This window comes from Hipposideros armiger, unplaced genomic scaffold (assembly GCF_001890085.2).
Source record: "Hipposideros armiger isolate ML-2016 unplaced genomic scaffold, ASM189008v1 scaffold_3, whole genome shotgun sequence".
Taxonomy (NCBI): Eukaryota; Metazoa; Chordata; class Mammalia; order Chiroptera; family Hipposideridae; genus Hipposideros; species Hipposideros armiger.
This window is the reverse complement of record NW_017731353.1, coordinates 6794485-6809721: the sequence shown is the minus strand read 5'-3', so window position 1 is coordinate 6809721 and position 15237 is coordinate 6794485. Positions and strand designations below refer to the sequence as shown.

Sequence of the window (15237 nt, the reverse complement as noted above, 5' to 3'; positions counted from 1 at the left end):
CTCAGTGCTGTTCTGAACCTCAGAGCCCACTTTCCCTCCATGTCCTAGGCTTATTGGGTTGGGGGTGGCCATCACATGTATCGCCCAAACCAGGACACTTCTGAGATGACAGGGCATCCGTGGGCCTACTCAGTGTAGCTGGCCTGGGACCTGCGGGAACAACCGCAGCCGCCATCAGTCCACAGCTGCCTTGGTTGTCATTTTCAGGTCAGGGGGACCAGACAAGCTCAGGCACCAGAGTCGGGCAGGGATACTATGAGAGGTCAGGGACTTCCCAGCGGCCTCACAGCTGGGCCTTGGGAAGGCCACACCACTGCCATCTTGCAGTATCAGACAGTGGCCTTCAGTCTGGGTGTCGTCCTGCCCAGAAGCTGCCCCCTCATGTGTCTGCTGTCACCTCTTCAAGAGACACAATCTGCTTGGTGGTTGGTCACCACTGGCATAAGACACCCACTGGACAGGAGTCTTGGGCCAGGCTGATAGGCCACGGGCCAGTAAATAGAGGGTTCTGGTCTGCCGTCACCTTGATGGGGTCCAGAGGCCCTGGCAGGGTGGCCTGTGTCGAGGGAAGGCCACCTCTGATCTTGCTGGGTGGGTGTTGGACAGGGCAGGACCTGTGACCAGGCCATCAGACACCTGCAGTGCTTCAGCCTGGGTGCTTCTAGTTGCAATAGTGGAAGCCGACATGAGGTGGCGGTGAGGGGCATTTCTGTGGGGTGCAGGAGGTCCTCACGGCCCTTAGGGCTGGCATGCACTGGGCTCTGCGGGGCCGCACCCTGCCCTGAACACACAGCCACGCCCACCCCTCGTCTCAGCCGTTGTGCCTGCCCTTCTGTGCCAGTTTCCTCTGTGTTTGCATCCCGTGGGGGCCGAAAGCGTGGCGGCCACCCCAGCAGCTGGCACTGTCCTGGCCTGAGCACGGGCCGTTGGCCAGCATGCCTGCACGTGTGTGCATGTGCATGAATCTTCCCTCCCTTTTCTAAAGTGCTGGGGAGGACTGCAGATGGACTTCTCCCGGTCATCCAGGCCCAGGGTCCCACTGTACAGAATGGCTGCTGAAGGACCCCTGGGGGTGGAAGTGGTGGAGGATAGGGTCTGGGGAACTAGAGAAGCTGGAACTGAGGACAAGCCCCTGCCCCCAGGTGGCAAACACTGCCAGGGCCCCCACAGCCTTTCCAAGAGGCCCCATCCACATTTGGGACCTGAATCAAATTCACTGGCTCTAACAAAAGCAACTAGAACACTGATGGTGACAAATGCCCAGTGAAATTCACTTGACTTGATGTGGGTCACCTGGTATGCAGGGCCTACTGTCAAGCAGAGGTCAGCTATACCTGTTGTGGGCGGAGGGAGCGTCATAAGGTGTGTGACACAGTGTGGGTGGGGCCGCCCACAGGGACCGTCTCAGCAGGGCCCTGAGAGGAAAGGAGCATGGGCCGTGGTGGCAGCTCTGTGGTGGAGGCTGGAGGGTGGCAGCGAAGTGGCAGAAGCATCACTCACCTGCTAGGGACTCTCAGTGCCTCTGTGTGCCTGGCCTGCAGGGCTCCCAAGTGGGGCTCAGATGGGGATGAGGCTGAGTACACTGAGCTCGCTTTCCCCCAGGAAAAGCAGAGTGGGTGTTCTACAAAGCCCCTCGGGAGAGGGTTCCAACTCTTGCCCCCCCCTTTTTTTTTTTTTAGCTGAGCCCTCCTGCCACCTGTTGGCAGCTCAGCTCGGGCGGGGAATCAAACGGCTGTTGCTCAGAGCTCACACTCTTGAGCGAGCTCTTAACCTCCTGAGCCACTCGGCCGGCCCGGGTTCAAACTCTTCAACAACTGCTTGTTCCACTGACTGGTTTCTGGAGTCAAACCAACCTTGCATTCCTGGAATGTCCCCTTTAGCTGTGGTGTCAAGTCCTTTTTATGTGTTTGTTTTGGATGGATATAATAGGTATAGGGACAGATTCAGTTTGCTAATAATAGTTTGTTGAAGATTTTTGCATCTTTGGTCATCAAGGATATTGGGGTATCATTTTCTTGCGGTGTCTTTGTCTGGCTTTGGTGTCACCTGGCAAGGAGTAGGGTGGTACTTGGGGAGGAGGGAGCGAGGCGGCTCTCTAATAAGGTCACATTTGAATTGAGACCTGAGAACACCAGAGGGCATCGTGACGATGGCAGGAGGGTGATCATTCCAGGCAGAGGTACAGCCAGTGCCAGACCCTGGCGGCTTGTGCTTGGCGTGTCTAAGCCAGAGCCCAGAGGCCCGGCCGGCTGGAGTGGATTGTGAGGAGCTGGTGTCAAAAATCTGGGGCGGGGCTGCTCCCCTCAGGCCTCCTGGGCCAAGGTCGGACCGTTGACTTACAAATCAAGCCGTGAAGGCTTCACCAGGCCATGGGGAAGGGGAGGGGGCAGACGTTCCCAGTGCAGAGAAGAAAATGAGTCCGGAAGTGTCTGGATGGACAAGAGGTGTGGAGCTTGGGGCCTGAGGCCTTGCAGGCTGACCCAGGAGTTTGGGCTTCAAACGGGCAAGGGGACCGACAGATGGACAGACAAGCAGGAGGAGAAAGGCCGAGGCTGGGGTGGGCCAGAAGGGAGTGGCCGTGGGAGCTGGAGGTGTGAGCCCAGGGCAGGGTCTTTGTTCCTGCAAACATGTACCAAGCCCAGACCCTGGGGGGCTGAGGGCCGCACGGCCCTAACAGTGGCCACTGAGGCCGTGCTCTTTGTCCAGGTTCAACGACGAGGTGAAGCACATTAAGGTGGTGGAGAAGGACAGCTGGATCCACATCACAGAAGCGAAGAAATTCGAAAGCCTCTTGGTACGTGACTCCATGGCGTCTGCTGGCCTGGCCTGAGGGTGGGAGGAGGGGCTGACGGGGAGGGGCCTCCTGCGCCCCACTTCCTGCAGACCAGGTTTGCAGAGCATCCCCCACAGCTGGGCTGGGGGCCACTTCCTCGGGGAGAGTGAGTCTCCCCAGCATGGGGAGGAGCCGAGGAAATGGGTTTGTGGGGCACCTTGGCACAGTTAGGGCCTCTTTGCAGCCCTCTGAGTGAAGACTGTGCCCCAACCCTGCCAAAGGTGGATTGAGTGTGGTGGACAGTGACAGGGGAGGGCCCAGCCCGCCCTGGCCACCAGCATCACAGCAGCCTGTTCCTGCCAGTCTTCCCACCAGAGCCAGAAACCGTGGCCCAGTGAGGTTCCGTCCAGGTCCTGGCATGTAGCCAACCTTACAAAATGTGGGGCATCCCAACACCCTCCCTCCCCCCAGATGCTCCTCCCCAACCTGCCTCCCCATCCCCACACGGTCCCAGCCCAGCCCAAACGCAGGTAAAGATGCAGGCCTTCTTCAAATGATTTTAAAATGAGAACCATTTTTCTTACAAAATGTCTAGGTATTGAGAACACCTGACCAGAGTGTATAAGCTCTGAGACGTTCTCCCCGCCTGCCACCATGGCCATAGAAAAGCACAAAGTAAAACAAAGTATCCACAATGCCCCCACCTCCCAAAAACCCAATGTGGACACTTCAGGGTGCGTCCTCGGAGGAAGCTTCGGTGTAGTTTGTGTGTGTACCTTTTTGAAACCAAACCATCCTAAGGAACACCCACTGTCGGACTAACGGTCCTCTCCCCCGCTGGTGCCCACACGGCCTTGGGTCACTTGGATATGCTGTTATTTCTATTCCTGGCCTAGGACACAGGAGGCGGGCGGTGGTGGGGGGGTTCCTGCTTTTCTCCATTATGCAGTGTCGCAGGGAGCACCATGTCCCTCAGTCTCAGCATTCTTCCCTGATTTTTCCTTTAGAAGCATTTGGGAGAGAAATTGCTGGATCAGAAGTCGTAGCGATACTCACCACCCACCCTGGGCCAAGTGCTGGGGTGGGGAACGGGAGGGGTTTTGGGGGTCAAGGATAGGAGTCCCCACGTGAACCTGAGGAGGCGGGAGAGGGAGGCCTGGGCAGCTGGGAGGACTGCCTGGAGGCGACGACAGTCAGTGAGCGTGTGCGTCCTGCAGGAGTTGGTGGAGTACTACCAGTGCCACTCGCTCAAGGAGAGCTTCAAGCAGCTGGACACCACGCTCAAGTACCCCTACAAGTCTCGGGAACGCGCAGCCTCCAGGGCCTCCAGCCGCTCCCCAGGTAACGCCCACGCCCACGTGGCACACCAGTGCCCACCTGGAGGTGTCTGCTCCGTCCTTCCCACCACCCAGCTGCCCTTGAGGAAGGCTTTCTGTGGGCTGTACTGGCCTAGGCCAGGCGCCCCTTCCCCATCCGGCCCCTGGGAGCAGTGGCCCAGACCCCCCAGCCTATCACCTCCCGAGCCAGGGTGCGAGGTGGACCCAGGTGACAGGCAGGGAATGCCAGCTCTGAATTACTGCTCCAAGTCTTGGTGCTTTTGCCCAGAGGTCAGTGTGGGGAGAGAACAGGGCAGGTCCCCTGTGTCCCCCGCCTCCTAGGGCCTCCACTTGGAGAGAGCCAGACCCAGCACCTCTGCTGGACCCCACGGCCCAGGCCAGGCGGCCACCTCCAGTCGGGCAGGGTGGGCCCAGTGTGTTTGGCATCCAGCCCAGGACTGTCCCCTGAGCCACCCTGCTTCCTCTAGCCTGCAGGGCCCTGCAGGACTGTCGGTCCCACCCGGGTACAGTAGGCCAGGAAAGGAATGATGGGCCTTTAGTGAGCACCTACTGTGTGCTGGGTGAGGGGCTGGGCTCCTGGCACATGGCAGTCCTCATGCAAACCCACCCCCTGGGAGGAAGTGGTCCCGCTTAGCTCTCCAGTAAACACGTACAGAGAGGTGGAGTGAGGGCGGCTCAGAAGTGGCCGAGCTGCTCCTGTGCCTCGAGCCCCTGCCGCCCCCGCCCCTGCCGACCCCCTGGGCAGGGCCTGGGCCCCGCCCCTGCTGCCTGTGACTGCGCCTGTGAATGGATTGGACGCGCCTCCCTCCGCCTCCCTTTCACGTTCTCTCTCGCCTCTTTGCAGCTTCCTGCGCTTCCTACAACTTTTCTTTTCTCAGTCCTCAGGGCCTCAGCTTTGCTTCTCAGGGCTCCTCCGCTCCCTTCTGGTCAGGTACCGCTGCCCTCGGGGCGTGGGGGGGGCCGGCCTGCCGCCAGCTGCCTGGCAGGCCTGGCATGGGGCTGCCTGCTGGCCCACAGCCCCTGCCTGAAGGTGTCCGCAGCTGCCCGCAGCCTGGTGCCGGCGGGGGTGGAGGGGTGCGGGCAGGGAAGCAGGTGGCCCGGCAGGCAGGCGCGACTGCTGCTGGCACCTGAGGACGCAGTCAGGCTTGGCGCTGCCCTGCCCGCTGCTGTCGCCTCTCTGACACGCTAACCCCATGGCCACCTCCAGCTTCGCCTCTGGGAGTGGCAGATAGCCAGGCAGCCCCGCTCAGCGGCTGTAGGAGTTGTAGGACATGGGTGCACGGGTCTCCGCTGGCCTTGACCGCACAGCCCTCCGCTGCCAGAGGCAGAGCACTTCCCAGCAGCTGTGTGTGTTTCCCCCTCCGTCATGGTCATTGTCACCTATCCATCGGGGCTTCTGGGTCTCGGGTTGAGCTGGTCCGGCTGGGTTTCCAGTTGGTTTGGGGATCTGGAACTGGGGTCGTGAGGGAAGTTGGGCCCCATGCCCTGGGGTCCCATTCCAGGGTCTTGGTCAGTGAGGGCTGGGAGCTGGGCAGCTGTCACTCAGCCATCCGCTGGCCACGTGACGTCTGTACACCGGGCACACGGGAAGGCCTCACAGGAGCTGTAATGGTCCAAGCGCTGGCACCTGCTCTGGTCCCCATGAACACGCTCATTGCCTGCGACGGCCCCCAGTGCAAGTGGTGACCGCTCTGACCCCCTTCATGGGGGAACTCGGATAGACCATATGCCGCAGTTTGTGTTCCCACAACGGAGTGAGGGGCCTTGGGATGGGGCCCGGCCTGTTTCTCCATCCTGGGCACAGGGCCAGGCACCAGGGCAGAGACCCAGCTGGGCCCCAGGGACCCCCAGCTCTGGCTGGGCCTGGCTGGGTAGCTGTGTGACACCCATCCCCCCAACAGTGTTCACGCCCCGTGTCATCGGCACGGCCGTGGCCAGGTACAACTTCGCCGCCCGGGACATGCGGGAGCTCTCACTGCGGGAAGGCGACGTGGTGAAGATATACAGCCGTATCGGCGGGGACCAGGGCTGGTGGCGGGGCGAGACAAATGGACGGGTGAGTGGGGCTGGCCCCGACCCCCACCCTGCCCCCGTGCAGAGTCCCAATCAGCAGGTGGGCCTTCTGGCTCGGACCGGCCGGACCTGGCCCAGCCCAGCCGGCTGGCAGCACAGCCTCCCCATCCCACCGACTGTGCCAGGCATCCTCTGTACCCACACCTGAGCTTCCCGGGTCAGATCTGATCCAGGCCCGTCTGACCCGCATATGTGCCAGGTCCTATTCTGTGGTCCTCAGGGCCACTGCAAGGGGACAGGTTTGCCTGCAGTCTTCAAAGTCACTTGCATGTTCTCAAGCCATCTTTGCAGACAAGGAGGTCACAGGACCAAGCGTAGGGCCCGGGGGACCCTGCAGAACGCCTGCTGCCATATTCCAGGGCGCAGTTTACACCCTGGTGCATGGGAAGGCACACACCGTGTCCCTACTGCCCTGTTCCTTCGCACTCTTCCTGAGGACTCCCGCCTCCCCTGCCCACCTTGCGAGTCCGCATCACTCCATGTTCCCGTGCCCCAGCACCTGGTCTGGACCCCCTGGCTGTGACCCAGTTCTCTCAGTGCCCACACAACAGGGTACTCTATGTCCATGTGCTGCCACTTAGGGAATGTCTGCCTGTCCTTAGGGCTGCATGCGGGCACACTGGGCTGGGGAGAGCCGGCCAGCCTTGGCTTCTGTCGCTCACCATCCCACTGCCAGGTGGTGGGAACCCACCTGCCTCCTCCTAGCATGTTGCTCCCCTCAGAGACCCTCAGGCCTCATCCATTCTCCACCCGACAGCCTTCAGAAGTGTGAGGCCACTGAGTTGCAGGCAGCCAACCTAGAGGGCTGAGACTACTAGTTTTCAAAGTGGTTTTTGGGGCGCCAGCACTGCAGGCACCTGGGGCTGTGATGTAAGCACATGCCTGGGCCCTTTCCTGGTCATGAAGCCAACCAGCCTCCCAGGAGATTTCAACGCAGAGTTAAGTTTTAGAACCACTGGTTTAGAGCATTACTAGATATTCCTGTTGCTTTGACCCTGTAATTACGAAATGTCTCTTTTTATCTCTGGCAGTGTTTCTTGCGGTAAAGTCTACATTTTCTGTTCTTAGAGCAACAGCAGCTTTTTGGAGGGGGTGGTTAGTGTTTGGTATGACACGCTTTTTTCTCTCTTGTATTACTTTCAACTTTTCTGTGTTCTTATATGTAAGATAGATGTAAGACAAAATCTTGTAACTTTTTTTAAAGCCAGTCTGATATGACAGTTTTTGCCTTTTAATACATATATAGTCCATTTATATTTAATGTAATGACAGAAATTTAGAATTAAATCCATCATCTTTCCATTTATTTTTTATTCGTTGCATCTATTCCTTCTTTTTTTTTCTTTCCTACCTACTTTTGGATTAACCAGTATTTTATTCTATTCCACTTCCTGCCCCCTTGATTGGTTTGTTAGTTACACATCCTTTTCCCACCACTTAGGGGGTTACCTTAGGAGTTACAGCATGCACTTGGCCTTCTGGGAGACCACCTTAAATTAGTATTCTTTCTACTTCCTGGACAACACAAGGACCTTGTCGCCTGTAACTGTATTTATTTTTCTCTCGACTGTTGTGAAGGTGTTTCATGTATCTTAACTCGACATATTTTTTAACCCCATAAGATGTTATTTTTGTTGTAAGCAGTTAGCGTTCATTCAGATTTACACCTGTTTACCTTTTCCCAGGGCTCACAATTCCTTCCCACATTATCGTGTTTCCACCTAAGACCATTTTACTGCTGCTTGACATTCCTTTTTCTTGTTTTTTTGGTTTTTTTTTTAAGTTGCAGAAAAGGACAGTTTATTAGAAGAAAAAATACATCCCAAAGACGTGGGCCTGAGTAGTAGAGAATGGCTCAAGAGCCATTATTAGAAGAGAAAGTGCACTCCAAGGAGTTTGGAGCGAGCTGAGCAAAAGAAGCTCAAAAAGGCCTCCTTTTTCTTGTCTTTTAGTGCAAGTCTGCTACTAATACATTCTCAGTTTTTGTTGGATCTGAACACATCTTCATTTCACTTTCTTTTTTTAATGTTCTCATTGTAAAGTGTCTGTAACTTATTTTGATGCAGTTTAAAACTCAAAGTTGCCATCGTCCAAAGAACTCCCGTATGCCCAGATTTACCAATTAAGAATGATTAGACCATTTGCTTTATCATTCGCCTTCTCTCCCTTTCTCTGTGTGTGTGCGCGTGCGTGTGCACGTTCACCCTTACCTTTTTTCCTAAGCCATTTGACAGTCAGTTGCAGAAATCATATCCCGTTACCCCTAAACGCTTTAGTATAAATTTCCTAAGATCAAAGACATTCCCCTTTGATATAAATGGTGATCTAATCCACAGTCCATAGTCAAACTTCCCCAGTTGTCCCAATAAAGTCTTCGGTAGCTATTTGCCCCTGACCTTGGACCAGATCCATGACCATGCATTGCACTAACTTGCGTGACACTCAACTCACTTTCGTCTGGGACAATTCCTCAGCCCTTCTCTGTCTTACATGCCTTTGACATTGTTGAAGAGTATGGGCCAGTTATTTTTGTAGTCTCTCCCTCAGTAAGGTTGGTTTGATATTTCTTCATGATTAGCTTGAGGTTCTGCATTTTCACTGGGAAACCACAATGGGGTGTTGTATCATTTTCAGTGCTACAATGTCCTCCCCAGAGGTATAAGACGCCAGTTTGCCCCAGGATGGTGACATTAACTTTGATCACTTGGTTTTGGTGGGATCTACCAGGTGCTCCACTGTGAAGTTACTGTAATTAATAAGTAATTTGCAGGGTAATACTTTGAAATCTGATAAATATTCTGTCCCACACCAAACTTTCACCTACTAGTTTTATTATTCATTGATGAGTTAACTATTTCCTGTCATGGTTGAAAAATAGTCGTTTTCTAACTGTTTTTTCTTGTCCAGGTTTTAGTAGGCATTCTACTGCAAGGAAAAGCTTTTGCTTCCCCCCCTTCATCGTTCTCCCCCAGGAATCAGTTCTCTCTCCATTGAGACCTGCTTCCTTTTTGGGGAGCAGCGGTACTGAGTTCATATGTGAAGGGTATTTTCACTGGGGATAGACTTCTAGGCAGTCAGATGTTTTATTTCAGCACTTTGGTGGCATTCCATTGTCACCTGGCTTCCAGCATTTCTGTAGAAAAGTTAGTTGACATTCTTTTTTTTTTTTAAGATTTTTATTGGGGAATTGGGGGAAGGGGAACAGACAAGTTGCTGTCCTTTTGTTCTTCAGTCTAGTTGTGGAGGACGTTGCTTCACTGGCCCAAGTTGGCACCATCATTGCGCTCTTCCCGGGCGAGGCAGATCAGTCGCTGGCTTCTGGACGGCCGCTCACGCTGGCTGCTGGCCGCTCACGCTGGCTGCTGGCTACACACAGTAGCCCATGGCAACCCACTGCCACAGGGGCTGCAGCCTACGCCGTCGCTGGCAACTCATCGCAGCCCAGCTCCAGGTTGAGCTGTTGTTCAGCATCTTAGCTGTAGAGGGCAGTGTCACTGGCCCTCATATGTGGGATCCGAACCGGGGCCCTCTGGCGTCCCAAGCCAGTTCTTAACCAACGCGCCACTCGGCTGGCCCAGTTGACATTCTTAATGTTACTCCTTTGTAGGAAATGTCTACACTGTTCCCCTCTGGACTACATGTTAAAAATAAAAAAAGTCTGGTTTTCATCAGTTTTACTATAATGTGCCTAGATATGGTTTTCTCTGTGTTCATTCTGCTTGATATTTATAGAAATTGTTTAATCTGTGGCTGATACCCTTCATTGGTCTTGGAGATTTCTTCAGATGGTGAATCTGCCCTGTCTTCTCCTACGGCTCCATCGACAGGGCTGCTAGGTCTTTCCACCATGGCCCGTATCTCCCTGCACTGTTTTCTGTGTTTTCCATGCACTAGCTCTGGTTTTCCATCCAATTGCTTTCCATCGATTCATCTTCCAGTTCGTTAGTCTTCTCTTCTGCTTTGTCTAATCTGCTGTGAAATCCCTCTACTGGGGCCTTAACTTTTGTCATTATGTTTTTCAGTTCTGGGATTTCTATTTGATTTCTGAGTTCAGCTCTCTGATAAAATTTTATGCCTTTTCATCAGTTTTCTGAAATATACAAGTTAGAGTTATTTATGTTCCTGACAGTTGACTGCAACATCGAGATGAGCTGGAGATTGGTTTCTGTTGTCTGCGTTTTCTCTTGGCTTCTGTCACGTGGTCCCGATTGAATGCTGAGCTTGCGTATGAAACACCATAGAGGCTCTGGAGCATGTTATGTTCCTCCGGAGGGGATTTTTTTTCCTGGCTGTCAGGTAGAGAGGGAACAGATCATCTTAAACTGCTCAGGACTGGTGCGTTTCAGGGCCACGCCCCTTCCTGGGCCACACCTCCCCCAGGCTCTCAGCTGCTCTTGAGTTAGGACTGACTTCGAACTCCAGCCTTTTGAAGGATCCCCCATATCCATGAGCCTCTACTCGCCCAACACACACGCACACACACTGTTATGTGATCCTGCCATCTTTTTCAGGTCGGCTGGTTTCCTTCAACGTATGTAGAAGAGGAGGGCATCCAGTGACGGCAAGAGCACAGACAGGACTCGTGGATTTTCTTGGAAGGGTCGCTCCTGCTCTGAAGTCCGTCTCCTGCTCCGTGACTCAGAGGAGGAAATGCCTGCTGACCTTTCGGTCTTCAACAGCCCATAGGGATGGGGAGGGTGTGCAAAACCCCAAACGCAAACCGCCTCACACCAGCCTGCCCTTGGTGGCCTGTCCTGGGTTCACTACTTGTACATAGATGAAATCTGGGCAAGCCCTGCTGTGGCCGCCACCACCAGAGCGCTGAGGACCGCGAGCGCCAGGCTCTGGGTGACAGCTGAGGCCAAAGCTCGTCTTGCCCCTGTCTCGTCGAGACGGCATTCAGGAGCCTAGACTTGCACAGCAGATGCTGTCCCAGGCAGGGCTGGGCACAGCAGAGGGGCCCCCCCACCCTTTCTGCTCAGCCCCTGGACTGTCCGCCCTCTTGCTTCCTGCTGCTGACAGGGGCGGCCTCAGGCCTGAGAGGAAGTGGGGCCCCTGTGCTGCCCCAGCTGTGCTTGAATGGAGAGGAGAGCGTTGCAAAGGGCCTGTGAAGTCCCCTTTGACCTCCTCGCGTCCCTCTGCACCAAGGGCTGCAGAGCCCCCCCTCCCCCCAGGGCAGGTCCCTCTCTTGGGAGGGTGCCTTAGGAACGAGGAAGTCACCGACCTTACTCCTTAGTCAATGGTACTGTCTTCGCCCTGAATCCGAGGTGTGTGTCTGTCCTGTCCTGCTGCCAGGTGGAGACATCTTTTGTAAACCCTGATATGGGCGGGGAGAAAACAGGGTTTTCACCTTGCTCTGTCCCTGCTGCTCACACCCCTCTCCAGAAGGAGGCCCCCCGCTGCTGCCATGCAGGCGGGTCCTCGGGGGTCTCCTGTGTCCTGCAGGGTGGTCCCTGAGGGTCCCCCCAGCCTTTGCACAGGATGTCAGCTCTCACCCTTGGCAGGTCTTCTGCCCAGGGCTCCTGCAGCTCATGGACTGGGCCTGTGGCCAGCCCAAAATAAGTGCTCTTGGGGTGGCTCTACCCCGTATTGCCCCCTCCTGACATCTCCTGGCCTTTCAGCTTTGGCTGGCATGGCCAGACCCTGTTTTCTCTGCCTGGATGTTGCATGAGATCTAGTGACACTCTGAGCTCCGTGCCAAATCTACTGGTGAAGCCTGGGCTTCGTGTGTCCCCCATCCCTTCGGACAGTGGCTTAGCCCTGGTGCAGGGAGCGGGGACCAGGCCGAGGCTGGGCGTTGGGAAGGCCGGCCCCTACAGGCACGGCTGCTGGTTGCCACGCTGCACCCTGGGGCTCCTCTGAGGTCATTTTTGTTGCCTCCAAGCTCGGCTCCCACGTTCAGCATCCTGGCATGGGGAGGAGGCAGAGAAGGGTCCGAGGTGGCAGGCTAGCAGGGAGGAGAGACAGGCCTGTGCAGCCTGCAGAGGCTTGAGAAGTGAGGCTGAGCGGTTTGGGAGGCAGTGGAGCCGTGGGAGGAAGAGTGAGCCCGGAGGGAGCGACTGAGTCCCTGTCTTAGGTGCACCCAGCACTTTGCGTGAGCCCAGCAAGGGAGGGCAGAAACCAGCCGGCCCCTTTTTGTTTACTGTTGTCGGAAAGGTTTTGTTTCTTGTTTTTTGTTGTTTTGTTTTCGGTTTAGCTGTTTGCTTTTTAAGGGGAAAAGAAGTTTGTAATTATTTCGTCCAAAGCTCCCATTATATGTCTGGAAAGGAAGAGATTTTATAATAGTAAGAAAACCGTGGGTATTTGAGGTCCTCATAAAACAAGTCGTCATGATGATGGAGGACACAGAAAACAATTTAAACCCTGCTTTTTGTGAATGTTTTGTTTAGTTTGTTTTGAAACATGGGTTTGGTTCGGTTTTCCTTTTGCACTGCACGAGGCAGGAGGGGCAGAGGGCCGGGGCAGCAGGGATGCTGGTGTTTTTGGCCGGACGCGGGACGCCCTCTGGAGGGGGCTTCGGACCCGGGGCCTGAGATGAGCTGTGAACACAGGAGCCCAATGCATCGGGTCAGGGGCCTGGAGGCGACCCCAGATAGAACACAAACTGTACATTGGATGATAGGCTTTTTTCAGACCACGGTTTTTACTGCAAATAAACCTAAGTTCTTTTCTGCAGGAGTGGCTGGCCTTTCATGCCGGGGAGGAGGAAGTGGCGGATTCCTCTGTCTGTCCCCAGCAGGGGACACTGTCAGCCCAGGGGACACGGCCTGGGTCAGACATAGGCTGGTGGTAGCCCAGCCTTGGGTGGAGACTGTAGGCCTGGAGGAGATAATGGTGGCAGGGCCGCCGACTGGGTGCCTCCTCCCTGCTGGCACCGTGCCATGGGCTTCCCATGCAGCGTTCTGCGGAACCTTCCAGCAGCCATCAGAGGCAGGCACCGCTGTCTTCCTGTTTGGATGCGTTTCCAACCCTCGCCCTGCCAGTGGTGCATGCCTTTTACATCCTGAGCCCGTTTCTTTATCTATATACGGTATATGCTGGACATAAATATAGTTTCTCTGGAGGTGAATCTGTGCCCTATGATAGAGAAGGGTAGTAAGGTCCTCCCTCAAGGAGAAGCAGTCAGAGGCAGCGGCCCAGGGGTGGTTTGGTGCCTCCCCCACCCCCCATCCCCGGCCCCTCCCGTCCTCAGCACGTGCGTCCCTCATGGTTGTGGTCCAAGATGGCTGCTGGAGCTCCTGCTGTCGAGGCCACGTGCAGAAGTCGAGGTCGGCACAGTGCCCCGTCTTACCCTCGTAGCCCAGAGCTGGGTCTCGGCACACTCCGGGCTGTGGTGGAGGCTGGAAATGCAGGACCTGGGCTGGGCACACAGCCTCACCACAGTAACAGCAACAGAGGCGACTAAACCACAGGCTGCAGAATCAGAGCCACAAAAACCAGACTGTAAGATACGTGTGCTTAAAGATAGGCTAGCGGCGGTTGGACGTGGGCGTAAAGAGGGAGAAACTAAAAGATAACCAAGCCAATTAGACAAAGCATCTAACAGAAGTAGAACTGCAAGAACTGTGTGGCAGCTGGGCTCAGGCTGGACACCATAGCATCACGTGGTGTAGGGCGATGAAGCCCTGGTGGGGGACATGGGCAAGGCCAGCATGGGGGCCAGTGCTGCTGCTGGACACACTGTGTTTGCATTCCAGAGAGTAACGCTGTCACCCCCACCCCATGACTACCTTCTTACAGTGCAAGTGTGGAAAGTGGCCTTGTCAGAGGAAGGCAGACAGGCTAACTACCTGGGTTCCAGGGGCTTGTGGGAGTTGCCTGGGAATGCCTGCTGCTCTGCTCCAGGGGGTTTGGGGTGCAGGGGAACTGTAGCCCCTTTTGCCGACAGAAGGGCATTATCAATCCCATAGAAGTCTGCATTTTGGTGCAATCTCCCTGTCTGAGAAAAGAGAGAAGCCCCCTGGTAGCTCATTGTGCAGGCCATCCACAGTGGGCGCTCTCAGGGTCATTGCCAAATAGTTCTCTGTACCAAAGTAATTTAAATCACAATGGATGGGTCAGATTAGACACAGTCAGAGGAAGAATTAGTGCCCTGGAAAATAGCTCTGATGTCATCCCTGGCAGTACAGAGATGAAACGAAGGCGGAGATGGAATGAGGGTCCAACGTCTACTATAGACAAATCCCAGACGGGGAGGACACAGAGGGTGGAAGAGAGGCAATATCTGAAGAAATGCTGGCTGGCTACCTGAGAACTAAACAAATCAACAGTCTAGAGAACCAGGAACCCAAAGAATCCTGAGGAGTGTAAATCAAAAGCAGTGCAAGTCTGGGACTGCCACAGGGACATGGCAAGACGCTGAACACATGAGGTCTCAAGAGCAGCTGGAGAAGAAACCCCAGGTTGCTGCTAATGAAACAGCGATGTAGTGGTTTTACAGAAGCAATAATGGGTCCAACCTAGAATTCTGCAGCCCCAAAAATGTATTTCAAAAACAAGGATAATCTAAAGGAAATTTTAGAGAGAAAGAAAAGCTTAACCCACCCCCACTGGAGGATTTGCCCTAGAACGTTCTAAAGGTGTTTCAGTCTGAAGGAAAATGGTAAATATGTGGATATATCAGAACAAACACTGGCAGTTAAAGTAATAGCAGGATACTATCTGATTGGAAACAAGATGGAATTCATGTACATGATAATGATGTCCCGGAGGTTGGGAGAGGGGTGACCTCGGTGACCGTGTTCAGAGGCCCATGGACACCTTTGTTGTTTGGGAGGACGGAAATGCTGTGCTTCTGTGGGTAAGAAGCCCGGGCACAGCTCAGCTGGCTCCTCGGCTCAGGGTCTCCCAGTCCACGTGTCTACCATGTGTTGTCACTGGAGGTGTCACCAGGGAAGGGGCCCCGTCCACACTCACTGAGGCTGTGGGCAGAATTCACTTCCTTGCTGGTAGATGACTGAGGTCTGGCTTCTTGCTGGCTGTCAGCCAAGGGCCGCTCTCAGCTCACTTCTTCATGGCGGGCAGGAGACTACCTCTTCCGTCTGCTAGGATCAA

The 15237-nt window shown here is 54.9% G+C and overlaps 1 protein-coding gene across 7 annotated transcripts in view; it reads left to right on the top strand.

Moving 5' to 3' along the window:
* Positions 1 to 12861, top strand: part of VAV2 (vav guanine nucleotide exchange factor 2) — a 166924-nt gene extending 154063 nt beyond the window's left edge. For 4 of the 7 annotated variants that reach the window (XM_019639610.1, XM_019639596.1, XM_019639603.1 and 1 more), the window contains 5 exons: positions 2707 to 2794; positions 3991 to 4114; positions 4955 to 5041; positions 6012 to 6166; positions 10695 to 12861. In XM_019639610.1, the coding sequence (XP_019495155.1) occupies positions 2707 to 2794; positions 3991 to 4114; positions 4955 to 5041; positions 6012 to 6166; positions 10695 to 10742 (502 nt within the window). In that variant the 3' untranslated portion in view covers positions 10743 to 12861. The remainder of the gene's footprint in view (positions 1 to 2706; positions 2795 to 3990; positions 4115 to 4954; positions 5042 to 6011; positions 6167 to 10694) is intronic. The other 3 variants (XM_019639630.1, XM_019639619.1, XR_002123656.1) reach the window with 2 other exon arrangements.
* The last annotated feature ends 2376 nt before the right edge of the window (positions 12862 to 15237 follow it).